General features: G+C 44.1%; 1 protein-coding gene across 8 annotated transcripts in view; it reads left to right on the top strand.

Annotated features, from left to right (window-relative positions):
* Positions 1–96: 96 nt before the first annotated feature.
* XPO5 (exportin 5) overlaps positions 97–13,099 on the top strand; it is a 29,004-nt gene continuing 16,001 nt past the window's right edge. For 2 of the 8 annotated variants that reach the window (XM_030447090.1, XM_030447092.1), the window contains exons 1-17: positions 97–283; positions 562–683; positions 1,307–1,379; positions 1,974–2,111; positions 2,422–2,604; positions 3,588–3,629; positions 4,835–4,861; positions 5,164–5,349; positions 6,016–6,092; positions 6,535–6,634; positions 7,957–8,040; positions 8,442–8,567; positions 8,815–8,905; positions 10,342–10,470; positions 11,233–11,348; positions 12,284–12,439; positions 12,856–12,897. In XM_030447090.1, coding sequence (XP_030302950.1) covers positions 179–283; positions 562–683; positions 1,307–1,379; positions 1,974–2,111; positions 2,422–2,604; positions 3,588–3,629; positions 4,835–4,861; positions 5,164–5,349; positions 6,016–6,092; positions 6,535–6,634; positions 7,957–8,040; positions 8,442–8,567; positions 8,815–8,905; positions 10,342–10,470; positions 11,233–11,348; positions 12,284–12,439; positions 12,856–12,897 — 1,797 coding nt within the window. In that variant the 5' untranslated portion in view covers positions 97–178. The remainder of the gene's footprint in view (positions 284–561; positions 684–1,306; positions 1,380–1,973; positions 2,112–2,421; positions 2,605–3,587; positions 3,630–4,834; positions 4,862–5,163; positions 5,350–6,015; positions 6,093–6,534; positions 6,635–7,956; positions 8,041–8,441; positions 8,568–8,814; positions 8,906–10,341; positions 10,471–11,232; positions 11,349–12,283; positions 12,440–12,855; positions 12,898–13,099) is intronic. The other 6 variants (XM_030447093.1, XM_030447096.1, XM_030447091.1 and 3 more) reach the window with 5 other exon arrangements.

The following is a 13,099-nucleotide window of genomic DNA, read 5'->3' as shown; positions in this document are numbered from 1 at the left end:
CAGTCGGCCGGGAGTTGTAGTTCCTCAGTCGGGCTCGCTTTGCGCATGCGTTTCCCCGCCCCCTCCTCCCCCAGCGCACATGCGCTGAGCCGCTGCCGTGCCGCGCGTGCGCCGCGTGCCGGCCGCCCCCTCCCCTCGCCTGTCGGTGGCTGGTGGCGCGGGCACGGAGCCCGCCGCCATGTCCGCCGAGCAGGTGAGCAGCCTCTGCGAGCAGCTGGTGAAGGCGGTGACGGTGATCATGGACCCGGCCTCCACGCAGCGCTACCGCCTGGAGGCACTCAAGGTAGCCGGCTGGGGAGGGGAGGCGCCGGGCTCCGACCACGCGGGTGCTCCGTCCGCACGGCCCCAGGGCCAGCTCGGTCCCGGCAGGAGCTTGGAGGTGTCGGACCGGCCCCCGAGGCGCTGGGAGCCGCTGGCAACCGCGGGAAGGTGGCTGGGGCTGCGCCTGCGCGGCGCTGAGGGGGTCGGGCGTCCCCTCCTCCGCCGAGGGGTCGCCCCGCGCCCCGCCGTGCTCACGCCGGTGTTGTGACTGCGTGTGCGTGTCCCCCGGTCCTTTGGCAGTTCTGCGAGGAGTTCAAGGAGAAGTGTCCCATATGCGTGCCCTGCGGGCTGAAGCTGGCGGAGAAGACGCAGACGGCCATCGTCCGGCACTTCGGCCTTCAGATCTTGGAGCATGTGGTCAAGTAAGGCTGCTCAACCCGCCGCCCCCTGCCCCGGGGAAGGGTCCCAGCCCGCAGCCACGCAGCCCATGCGTGGGTCTGCTCCCATGCAGTGCCTCCTTGCTTCAGGGAGGCACCTTCAGGACGCGGATAGTATGCTCAGCGACGGAGGATAGTTGCTGTCCTGCTCTGATTCTTTCCTCCTCTCTAAGGGGAGGAAAGGAGAAGAAAGTGGCTTTCAGGCAGGTTAGGAAGGTTAATTCATCAAGCTCTGAGACACATTGACATCTTGTGATGTAAATAAACCCACAGAGTTATCTGTGGGTCTTCGAAGCACGCCCTGTCATTAGCCTCATGCTAACAAAGAGCCTTTGTATTAGTTCAGTTCTGAGATTCCTCTCTCTGCCGCCTCGGTGCTTTGTGCCCTGGCTGCTGCTTCTTGTGTCTGAGAGGTGCACGCCCATTTGCCAGCAGCAGTTTTAGCTCACCCTTTTCATTAGGGGTTTGGGTCAGTGAGCTGTAATGGCTCTCATTTAGGTAGAGAAGTGATGGTTCATTGGGAATTAAGTCAGAGATATTTATAAATGTTTTGACTTTATGTTGTTTTTGTTTTCCTCTTTTTTTTTTTTCTGAACTCTTTTGAACAGGTTCCGCTGGAACAATATGCCTCGACTAGAAAAAGTGTATCTAAAGAATAATGTCATGGGCCTCATATCCAGTGTAAGTACTCTCTGCCCCAGACTGTTCTCTGAAACATGATTCTCTCACTTGGAGACAGAAAATAGGAGCAAAAGGATAAAAGACTGCATTTAATTAGTACAGAGGACCTGAATTCAATTCTGTATTCATTATTTTCTTGCTGTGCGTCCCTGGTTGTTCCAGTGCTTTCTTCTGTCTTATTCCTGGGTCACTTAAGCATGTCACCTCACATGGCAGGACATTGTGAGGTTCGTATAACATACATAAGTTACTTTTTCATTTTTTTGTAGGATTAAGTTCAGTAAATACATTAATTTCCTTTGCAAGAATATCAAAGTCATTGTCTAAGTCAGGTTGTTTTTTATCTATTGTTGTGGTTGCTCTCATGACCAATTGACCTTCTTTTGAGGAAAATTTGTCTTGCTTCCCAGAGATCACTAGGTATGGGTGCTTGGGAGGGTGTCATCCAAGGTGGCTGGGATGAAGAGCTACACAATGTTGTGTTTTGTTGTTTTGTGTGGTTTAGAATATTTGCAACCACTGTGCTTCCCATATCAGAATTGTAAATGTCTGATGGTTGCTGTTTTGTATAACACTACTTCTCTTCTGTAACAGGGAACTCAGAGTATTCTGGAGGAGGAAAGTCACATTAAGGATGTTCTGTCTCGCATTGTGGTGGAGATGATCAAGCGGGAATGGCCTCAGCACTGGCCTGACATGCTGAAGGAACTGGATACCCTCTCCAAGCAAGGGGTATGAATGAAACACCTCTCTGTTCTCTTCTGCTTGCACATAGCTTGGGCTTCAGTTTTCCCTCATGCTGAGGAAGGCCCAAGTGAGTCATGATACGGTGAGACAGGCTGATGATGGGCTCCGAAATCCCTGTAAGATTAAGTTACAGGATATCATTTTATCAGTGAGAGGGCCATCCTCCTATCTTGTTTTCCCAAGAAGTGACTTGTATCTTCATGCATGCTTGCTTTGTCTGTATCCCTGAGCTAACCTCTGGAGATGTTAATGTTTGAACTGTGCTGATGGAGTGCGTTTCATTTTGGGACATCAGGAGACTCAGACAGAACTGGTGATGTTCATCCTCCTACGTTTGGCAGAGGATGTGGTGACCTTTCAAACTCTACCTACTCAGCGACGACGAGATATCCAGCAAACCCTCACCCAGAACATGGAGAAAATCTTCAGCTTTCTACTAACTGCTCTGCAGCAGAATGTCAACAAGTACAGACGCATGGTAAGGGACTCCTTCAGTCAGTGGTGGAAGAGTTTAGGAACTGGGTTACAACTCAAAAGTCATTGGAGAAACAAGTGCAGAAACCCTCTGAAATCTGGGGCTGATGCCACAAGATGGGGAACTGCTGTGGCCTGGGAAGCCAGTGCTCATTGGAGAGACTGAACACACAAGGCTGATAGAGTTAGTGTTGATTGTTTGGATTTGCTAGTTTAAATGGTTTGAGTGGATGCCTCATCTGTGCTTTCAGAATGCGCTGCTGACAGGAGGGCTCTACGGCTTAGCAGAACAAATGTGTGGTTGTGGCAGAAATGGGTAGATTTGGGGTATTATACACAACACTGGTAATGAGATGCTGTTCTGGGTTCGCATCTGCTCTCTTACACTGCAGTGGTGTCTTTGAGGTGATACACCAAAATGCATGAGGTTTCAATGTCTCAGCATTGCATCTGGGCTTCTTTTGTCCTTTTCTCTGACAGTTTAGGTCAGGAAGGCTTTTTTCGTCAAGTTGTGGTGAGAGATGTTCCTAATTTTTGTGTAGAGACATTTTTCCTGATTTCTTACCTAGAGTTATGTTATTCAAGATGGATAAGGCAAGTCTCTTATCTCATGTTCCTATGAGAAGGAAGTGGATTTGAGAGTGAAGCACAACTGAGAAGTGTATTTAAAATTCAGTTGCTTAGGTGTATCTCTTGTTCTTTCTTGCTGTGAATTAAAATCCAGAGTTACACTAAATATTAACCTTGAGGCAATGAAAACCCCCCCTCCTACCTGACTTCTGTTCATTTTCCTGATGCATTGAGAGGCTGAACAAACACACCTGTAGCACAGACAGTTCTCTGTGAGGTTCACAGTGGTGGGTGGGATACCCTGGTGCATTTTGTAGTCTGGTTGAAATGCATTTCCAGGTAAGGTTTGAATTGCAGTGTTTGAGGCTCTGAAGTGTGACTGCTTCTGCTAACAGTGGCATCTTTCTGATTGGCAAGGTTGGAGCACCCCAGGAGCAAGAAGCCCTCACCACTCTACAGGTTAGCAGATCTTTGGGATGTTTGTGCACAGGGTAAATTCTGAGGGTTGGGTGTTCAGTTACCTGTCTGCATACAGGCTGAGGGAGATGACAAACAGTTCTCCAAGACAATAGTAATTTGCAATGCTTTTAAGTATGCAGTTCTGGTATGGTGGCTCAGTTGTTAAATGTTTGGGAGACAACCATAAGGACAGTCAGGCATTGGAATGGTCTCCCAGAGAAAGTGGTAGATTCCCCCACTTTCAAAAGTCTTAAGTCTCAGCTCAACTGGGTGCTAAGACATCTCACATAATCTGTAGTATAAGAAGAGTTGGACCAGATGATCCTTGAGGTCCCTTCCAGCCTGACTTTCTGTAAACTGTAAAACCACTGCACTAAATACATTGATGGCCAGTTTCAAACTAAAGCCTTGCAGCAGAAAGATGTGCTTGTGGTATCTTTGCTACTGAAAAATCAAAAGTGGGTATCCGAGGGACTCCTCTGCATTAGTCAAAAGGATGTGTGCGTTGCTGCCAAGTGTTGAAGCTAGGAGTCAGGCTGCAACTTCTTGCCCCAGCTCTCCTCAGCTGCCTTACTGACCATGGACAAATTGCCATTTTTAGACTTCATAGAATCATAGAATTGGCTGGGTTGGAAGGGACCTCAGAGATCATCGAGTCCAACCCTTTTACCGCCGTTGCGGTTGCTAGACTATGGCACTGAGTGCCACATCCAGTCTCTTTTTAAATATCTCCAGGGACGGAGAATCCACCACCTCAGTGGGCAGCCCATTCCAATGCCGGATCACTCTCTCCGTAAAGAAATTTCAATCTCAGTAGGTAAAAGCTACCAGCATCTTTCAGAGTCTGGCAGTTGGATATAAGATGGTCAAAAGTTATTTCCCTGGAGTCTTCCAGGAAGCATCTAAATGTTCCTTCTGTTTCCTTGATGCTTGCTGACTGGTGTGTCATCTTTTTGATTGAAGGAAATTGTGGCTTAACTTGCAACTCAGAGTCCTGTTGTCTAACCTGCCCAGGGGCTGCAGAGGTGGTTAAGATGGCTGCAGCTATGTCCTGAGTAGGTGACTGTGTTGCAGCCTCTGTCACTAGGGAGCTGTTCTGTGAATCTGCTTCTGGCTGCATTCTCGAGTATAAGCTTGTCCAGCAGTGGCTGGGTAGAAGTGTGTGCTGTAGCTGCTCACTTACCAGATCTTGTTTTCTTTTTCAGAAGACTGATGTGGGTCAGGAGCCAAAGGTGAGTGGAGCTGTGCTGGAGTTAGTGCATTAGTCATTCTTAAACCTAAGATTGCTTAGAATTAGGCTTTTCCCAGGCTTTAGAGTCCATTACGTGCAGTTCCCATTTACTGATGGACTTCTTTACCCATGATACAAACCTTGTGAGAAGAGAGAAATGAGAGGTGGCAGCAGAAGGCTCCAGGTCTCTCTCTCTCTCTCTCAGGGTAGTTTCTGATAATGGTCTTTGAGGGAATGGATGCCTTTAGGTAGGAACTGGTGTTTTTCCCTGGCTCTGACCTCTTGCCTTCTCGCTGTTCACAGGCCCAGGCAAACTGCCGCGTGGGGATGGCAGCACTCAACACCTTAGCTGGCTACATTGACTGGGTGGCCCTGAGCCACATCACAGCAGACAACTGCAAGCTCTTGGAGATGTTGTGTCTGCTCCTAAATGAGCCTGAGCTGCAAATAGGAGCAGCAGAGTGTCTCCTGATTGCTGTCAGCAGGAAAGTGAGTTCTTCCTCCTCAGCTACTCTGACCTTGCTTTGTTTTCCTTTTCCTATATAATTCTTCAGATTGAGCAATGATATCTTTGTCCTTCTATTAAACAAGCAAAATTCAAAGTTGGCTGCTTATATTAATGATACTTAGGGTGAATGTTGTGCCAGCACATAGAGCAGCTGTTGGAACCTTCTCCAACTTCTGTGCTCAATTCTAGCAGTTTGGAGATCCCCACTGACTTTTTTCCCCCACTTTTTGCAACCGTGAAGAGGGAAATAATGTCACGAGCTGTGTCATCTGGCAACTAAAGAAATGACAGCAGAGTCTAAACAGGTGATGTGACCCAGATGTTTACAAGCAGTTTAGTGTAACAGCGAAGTGTTCATCAGCTACTTTTAAGTAACCACCTAGTCTGCCATGAAGAAGAGTTAATGTCTCAGGTTTAGTTTTTTTGTTTAAAGTTCCTGTAGTGGCATTTCTTGGGGAAATTTCTTGAGATCAGGAACACCTTAGATTTTTTGGTTTTTACTGAAATAATTTGTGGACTGTAAGCATCTCCCCAAATGGAAGGACAACTGAGCATCTCCTAATTTCACTTGCAAATGGGAATAAGTACTTACGTAGCTGGAAATAAATAATGTTCTGATGGAGGCATTTGGGTTGTTTTATACACAGGGTAAGCTGGAGGATCGGAAGCCTCTGATGGTCTTGTTTGGAGACGTTGCCATGCACTACATTCTCTCTGCTGCCCAGTGAGTACCATCTTGCTGCTGTAATTCACACAAAACTGCTTACAAATGGCTTTGTAGATGTAATTTGCAAAAAGTATTGGTGCTTAACTGCAGGAAGCTGGAACTGTGTAAGGAGAGACAAAACCATCATTTCTTTTGCAAAACCTGAAAAACTGCAAGCTTTTTTCAAATCCCATGATGAAAGGACAAAGTGGTGTAAATATCACAGCTTCCCCAGCTTTCTCTTAGCCTGAAACGAGTCAATAGGGACTCTTTCATAAGAGGCAATTTCAGAGGTTTTAGAAGCCAGTAAAGTGCTTCTTGATGATACTGAAGAAAATCCTACTGCAGCAGAATCAAACTGCTCTAGTCCTCTGTTTATCTACAAGATAGATAGCACTGTGCCTGTTATCTACAGCATGAGTAACTGTGATCTTGTTTTTCCCCCTCCTCTCATTCCCAGGACAGCAGATGGAGGAGGCCTGGTGGAGAAGCACTATGTTTTCTTGAAGAGACTTTGCCAAGTTTTGTGTGCATTGGGCAGCCAGCTATGTGCATTGGTAGTAAGTCTCTGCTAATACCAGCAGCAACCCTGGCAAGGCTAATTTTTGGGGCTGGGGGTGAGGCAACCCTGTTCTAAGGTAGGACCAGGGTTCTCTCTGCATAGCCATAAGGTTCTCTCCACACATTTGGAAAAGGCAGAAATTACTGTGCTTGCAAGTGGGGTAACTGGATCCTGCCAAGTCATAGGAATGTAGAATGGAGGGTCCCTGATTGATCACAGGCCTCTGCTGTAGGGAATCATCTCCTATAACCTCTAAAATGGTGAAGCTTTATTGAAGATTGGTCAATCTACTACTCCTGGAATCTCAGTGTTGGAAGTTTTTAAAATTTCCCTATTAAAAATAACTCAAAGAGTATACTTGGTCATTCTTCTACGAAGATTCTCTCAAGCTGAAGGAAAAAACAGGTTTTGTTTCTGCTTTTTGTCTTTCAAAGCTCTGTGTCAGTGTTGAGCTGAAGTTGCACAATGATGCTTTGCATGCTGTGCTGGATGCTGAATGCTTGCTCCCACTGTTCAGCACAATGCTGCTGCAGTAAGGGAAGCAGGCTGGTTGAGAGATGCAGTTCATGAGGAGACTGCAGCCAGCTAATTTATCCCTAAAAAGGATAGATAGCAAACAGAAGGTGTGTTACTACTTCTTGTGACTTCATTTGCAGTTAGGCAATGGGAGCTGTTAGTCCCTGATGAAGTAATGAGATGGAGATTTGAGTCTGTTCATACAGATTCCCTTGGGAGAGACAGCACTGAGCTGTACAGCTCCAAGACAGGGATTTTGAGGCAATCTGATTGTATTACAGCCAGTGAAGAGTAGCAAAATCTTGAATTTCTGTCTTCAGACAAAATTTACTTCCCTGACAAACTTCCCAGAAAGTTATTAATAAGAGATATCCATAGATTCAATGTGGGAAACTTTTGGAGGAATGGGAGTGGAATCATCTGGAAGTATTTGCTTGTGAAGTATTTGCTTGCTTCATCTCAGTATTGTTGGGTGGGTTATGACCCAATAGGAGTAAAATCATGATTCATGGCAGTAGTGGTTATGAATTAAATTTTAATGGAACTCCAGCATCTGAGAAGCTGCCCTTTCCTCTTGAATGAGGGTGGTGCAGTCTCCAGCATCCTGGGCTGGTCAGAATTCACTGGTCCTCAGGCTGTACTGCTTTGAATAAAAATCACAGTTCTTCAGTTCTTTTCTCTCTACTTCTTTACAGTCTGTGGACTTGGATGTAGCACTCCTTCTTTATCCAGGGACATACCACTTGTGAGCCCAGCATTAGGAATATTTAGTATTCTATCTGAAACGGTTTTTCTTCCTAATAGGGCTCGGATTCAGATGTGGAAATGCCACCAAACTTTGGAAAGTACCTTGACTCATTTTTAGCATTCACAACCCATCCTAGCCAGGTATGTAAAGGGCTGAAAATCTCGTGTGTGTTTGTGTAAGAATGTGTGAACGCATATTTTAATTAACCTGTAGGAGGCTGCAGAATGTCAGCTGCCAAAATTGGTCTCTAGGCTCCCCATTTCAGTTGATGACCTGGAGGGCAGGATGGTTTCTTCCCTGTTACCACTCCGTTAAGAACAGTGCCTGGCACAGAGGTGCTGAGTACAAAGTGCAGGATTTCCTCTCAGCTGTATTAGAGATTTTTGGTGTTCTGGAAGTTTGGGTTGAGCCTTCAAGGTGTTGTGTACTCAGTGAATAGTCAGTGTAATTTGCTGTTGCTTTCTGATAGCAACACTTAACGTTGTCAGTGGAGATTCCAGCACTGAAATCCTCTGTTCCCCTCTTTTCCCTGTACCCCCAGTTTCTGCGCTCTTCTACCCAGATCACATGGGGAGCTCTCTTTCGCCATGAAGTTCTGTCTCGTGACCCCTTGCTGCTGGCTATGATTCCCAAGTATCTCCGTGCATCAATGACCAACCTAGTGAAGGTATGTGGGAACTATCGCATAGAGATAAGAAGGTGCCTAGGTGAACATGGCCTGTGGATCACGGTGGACAAACTGTTTTTATTGTGTCTACCAAATGATCTCCATGATCTCCAGGTAGCTGAGCAGAGAGCTCTGTCTCAACTTTTTACGGCCTTCTCCTTGCCTTCTGTCTTCCCCTCCTTGAAGATGGTGTTAGCTGTGATGAGTGACTTCTCTTCCTCCCTAACCTTGTCTGCTCTGTCTCCAGGTGGGCTTTCCCTCTAAATCAGACAGCCCGAGTTGTGAATATTCTCGCTTTGATTTTGACAGTGATGAAGACTTCAATGCCTTCTTCAACTGTAAGTTGCCATCACACAGTGTGGAAGCTGTTGCCCGTGCTTTTCCTATTTCAGTTGCTGCCTGAACTTGGAGCCTACCATATTGGCTTGGCAGTTTTCATTTGTGTCTTTCCATGTGTGATCTTTTAGCCTGGATCTTGGAGTAAAGTTAATTAGCTCAGGCATTTAATTTTATTTACTCTTTGCTACTGTTTCACTTGCTGGCTAAGGAGGCGGCCTAGTAGTATTTGCTACATAGTGTCAAAGAAAATATGCCTCTTGTCAACTGGAGGAAAAAATGAAACAGCCTGGAGTCCAGCTTTGGTTAGGAGAGGGAAGTTTTATAAGACTTCAAAGTGTCATTCCAGAAATCTGTCTTGGCCCTGCTAAAAGGCTTCTGGTTCACTACCAGTAACTAAAGTTGAGGTATTGAAATAATTTAATTTAAACATGAACATAAAACAACAAATGGGGAGCCCTGGATATTAGTAATTTTTTTTTTATTTTTGTATTTTCTTACGAAAACAGAGGTTGGTTCTCAGTAGCTGGTGTAGTTTGGTACTCACTTGATGGCTGTGAGAATACACTTATTAAATTACTTAAATTTTTACTTTCTGCATTTATGCTTGAAGATTTTGAGTGTTGTGGTTTTTTACTGCATATTAGGTAGTTTGTTTTTACTTAGTACATTAAAAATATTTGGGTAGAAATGAAAAAGTAACTAAATATACAAAACCAGAATTTGAAATAGCTTAGAGGAGTTAAATCATATTGAAGATACTACATATGTATGAAAATAAAACTGATTTAAAATATAAAACACAATTGAAAAAAAAATTGAAACACAGTTAATTGATAAATCAACTGTTTTTTAAACAAGTTGCATCTGTAATCAGCAGAGCTTATTGTTTTGTGTGGCTGTGTACTAGAATATTTTTGAACAAAGGAAATTCCTGTTCTATTTTCATACCTTTGAATTTGAAAACAGGAATTTTTTAAGGTTTTTGAGTTTGCATGAGCTTGCCATCTTAGAATCTGAGCTGGGTTAATTTGAATAATCTAGAAACAGTGTGTTTAGTTGAAGGAAGTGGTAGTTATCTCATTCTGGTTTTCTGTCTCAGTCTCTCAAGGAGCTTTGTAAGCAGCAAACATGTATATTTTAAAGAATATTTTTAATGAAAAATAGAGGCCTAATTTTAGTAAATCTGGGTTTAGCAAAGATTTCATAATTAATATTTCATTGCAGTTCCTTATATGTTAATGCATAATTTTTTTAATCCATTCAAATAACTTCCAAAGTTGCTCCTGTTACACACAGTTTACTGACTGTATATCTGATCTTACTACCCAGCTATTGCAGAGCAACAGTCTGTAATGTGCAAAGCTGCAGGTGAGCTGTGGGACAGGGACCATTTGCAGCAGCAGCTTGTTGCATGGTGTCTGATTTTTCACTCCAGCTTTCCGAGCCCAGCAAGGAGAGGTGATGAGGATGGCTTGTCGGCTCGACCCTCGGACGGGCTTTCAAATGGCTGGTGAATGGCTGAAGTATCAGCTCACAGCTCCTGTTGATACTGGACCCATGAACTGTGAGTTACCTAAAAAAAAATACAGGTGTAAAAAAAATAGGACTTTGTTTTTCAGTTCAAGCCAAGAAGAAACTCTTGGTTTTTTTGTTTGTTTTTTTCTTAAGGGGAAGCTGAACACCAGGTTTTCAGGCTTTTTAAGGTCTTTGCAAGTGAAAATCAAATCAAATCCACTCCAAATTAAACCCTTTGCAGTCTAGCATAGAACAGCTGATGTAAAGGCCGTGGCTCCTTTCCCTCCCCCAAATATCTCTGCAAAACAGATGCAGGTGTGTCTCTGTTAAAATTTTACAATTATTTGGGCCTCGTTATCTCCATAATATTGATTATTTTTGTCTGTGGAAGCTCTGCCAAATTCTGTCAAGTTCTGACTGGCAAATCCCTCTGTCAGGCACCTTGCTTTTCTCCTGTGAAGGAATATCACTCAGTGCTCTGCAAAGTCACACCAAGGGCAGTCTTGCCTGCAGTACTGAGTCTGGGCATGTGGTCTCCTTGCTTTTCCTTTGTGAATTATTGGTGTTGCTCCCTATGGTATCTCAACAGTCAGACTTGCATTTCAGGAGCCTTCACTTGAAAGAGGCAAATCACCTGGGATTACCTTAATTGCTCCCAGTGCATCTCTTCCAGCCATCTGCAGGGAGAGAAACAAATTGTGACCAGAATACTTGAGAGTGCTAAGGTGTTGCACTGTGGGAATTTACTCTCCTGGTGGTGTGCATGCCAAGAGGAGCATGGTGAAAAGCTCCAGTGTTCTCTTCCTTTCAGCTAAGACAGGTGAAGGTCTCTGCTCCGTCTTCTCTCCATCCTTTGTGCAGTGGGATGCCATGACCTTCTTCTCAGAGAGTGTCATCAGCCAGATGTTTCGAACCCTGGATAAAGACGTATGTGTACAAGATGTTCTTGCCTGCTCTCCTGTCTGGTTATGAGTGGGCTTTTTCAACTGTATTGTCCTTGAAAAGTTTGTAGTAACCATTTACCTCCTAGCAAAAACCCAGAGTGTTTGATGAGTGCTTGTGATGAGCAATCACACTTCTGTAGATGGGGCCAAACTGACAGTGGCTTACCTGTCACCTGTGTATTGGTTCTGGACATGATGCCATCAGAAGTCACAGGAGAGTGCTCAGGTGGCTTTCTTTTCCATAGTGCCTTGCTAGAGGAGAAGAGTTTAAGCAGAATTTTTCTAATTTATAGTTTTTAACTATACACTGATTAGATATTTTATTGTATTTTTAACAAAATGAGAAAAATTCATTTTCAGGGAGTAGAAGATCAGATTTACCTCTGTTTTTTGTTCAACAGCATGCAAATCGGAAGGAGAGGATTTTTTTCTCAGTCCGATGTAAACTGACTTGATTCTTTTTTTATTATTGCTCGGACACTTTAGTTCGTCATTCTAATCACAGTAAAATAAATGCATAAGTCATTACAGTTGATTAAACATGGAATCTTTTGCACCCTGTCAAGAGGAGTATTGAGAACCAAACTGGGAGGAAAATTGGCTTTTCCATAGGTATGACCTATAGTGTATATACTACCTCAGGTGTGGTGACTCAGGATGGACATCTTGGCACTGCTGTAGAAGCAGTGGCAATGTTGCTGGGTTTTGGTTTTTTCCTCAGCAAGTGCCCCTAGCAGCAGTTAAACTGTTGTTTTTGCTGATTTTCTTTATGCTTTCAGAGCAGTTGTGTTCAGCTGAGAGAATAATGTGACAGCAGCAGCTCTATGGCCTACCTCAAGAAGTTGTAGGATTTCTGCTAAAGGTTGAAGTACTGAGTATTGCCTCATTTTTCCGTTTCTCCTTTCCTGCCTATGTTAGGAGATTCCAGTGAATGATGGCATAGATTTGCTACAGCTTGTCCTTAATTTTGAAACAAAGGATCCTCTCATCCTGTCCTGTGTGCTCACCAATGTCTCTGCTCTCTTCCCATTTGTCACTTACCGACCAGAATACCTACCACAAGTACTTGCCAAGGTAGGTACTTGCAAACCATGCTAAAATCAAGTAGGCTTTTTGTGGTGTGAGGAGCTTTACTGAACTGCAGGAGTCAATTCCTTTGGCATTACTGCTAGGGAAGGACTATATTTTGTGTTAAAGGCGGGAAAAAATTGAAACTGACTTGTTCAAGGAGAAACAATGCCAAAATAACAGAAATTTTGCTGTTCTTCACTTTAAATCTTAACGTTAGGTGCACACTTTGGCCAGTATACACCATGTTTTATTTCAATGCCTCAATGTTCTGATGGTTTCTCTGTCAACTTAGGCAAGTGTTCTTCACTGACTTTAATGAAATTGCACTAAAGTCTTATGATCTATTCCTGGAGTTCAAAACACACGAGTGCTAGATATTAACAAATGACATGAGGTTTGGGATTTTTCTTCTCTCACAGCTCTTTGCTTCTGTTACCTTTGAAGTCATAGAAGAAAGCAAGGTATGTCTGAATTATTCTCTACTAATAAGCTATAAGGGTTGGACCAAGTAATATTCTGTTTGAGCATGCTGGGTCTGAAGGTCTCTGCTGTATCAGGCTTCTTAAGTCTGAGCCTAACCCTGGAAGGGGTGGGAAGTCCAGATACAACTCGTGTTCAGGGTTGACATAGCCTAATAAGCTTAGGTTCACAGATGTGGTCTAA

This window comes from Calypte anna, chromosome 3, assembly GCF_003957555.1.
Source record: "Calypte anna isolate BGI_N300 chromosome 3, bCalAnn1_v1.p, whole genome shotgun sequence".
NCBI classification, from domain to species: Eukaryota; Metazoa; Chordata; class Aves; order Apodiformes; family Trochilidae; genus Calypte; species Calypte anna.
Note: the sequence above shows the minus strand (reverse complement) of the source record. Positions and strands in the feature narration are given on the sequence as shown.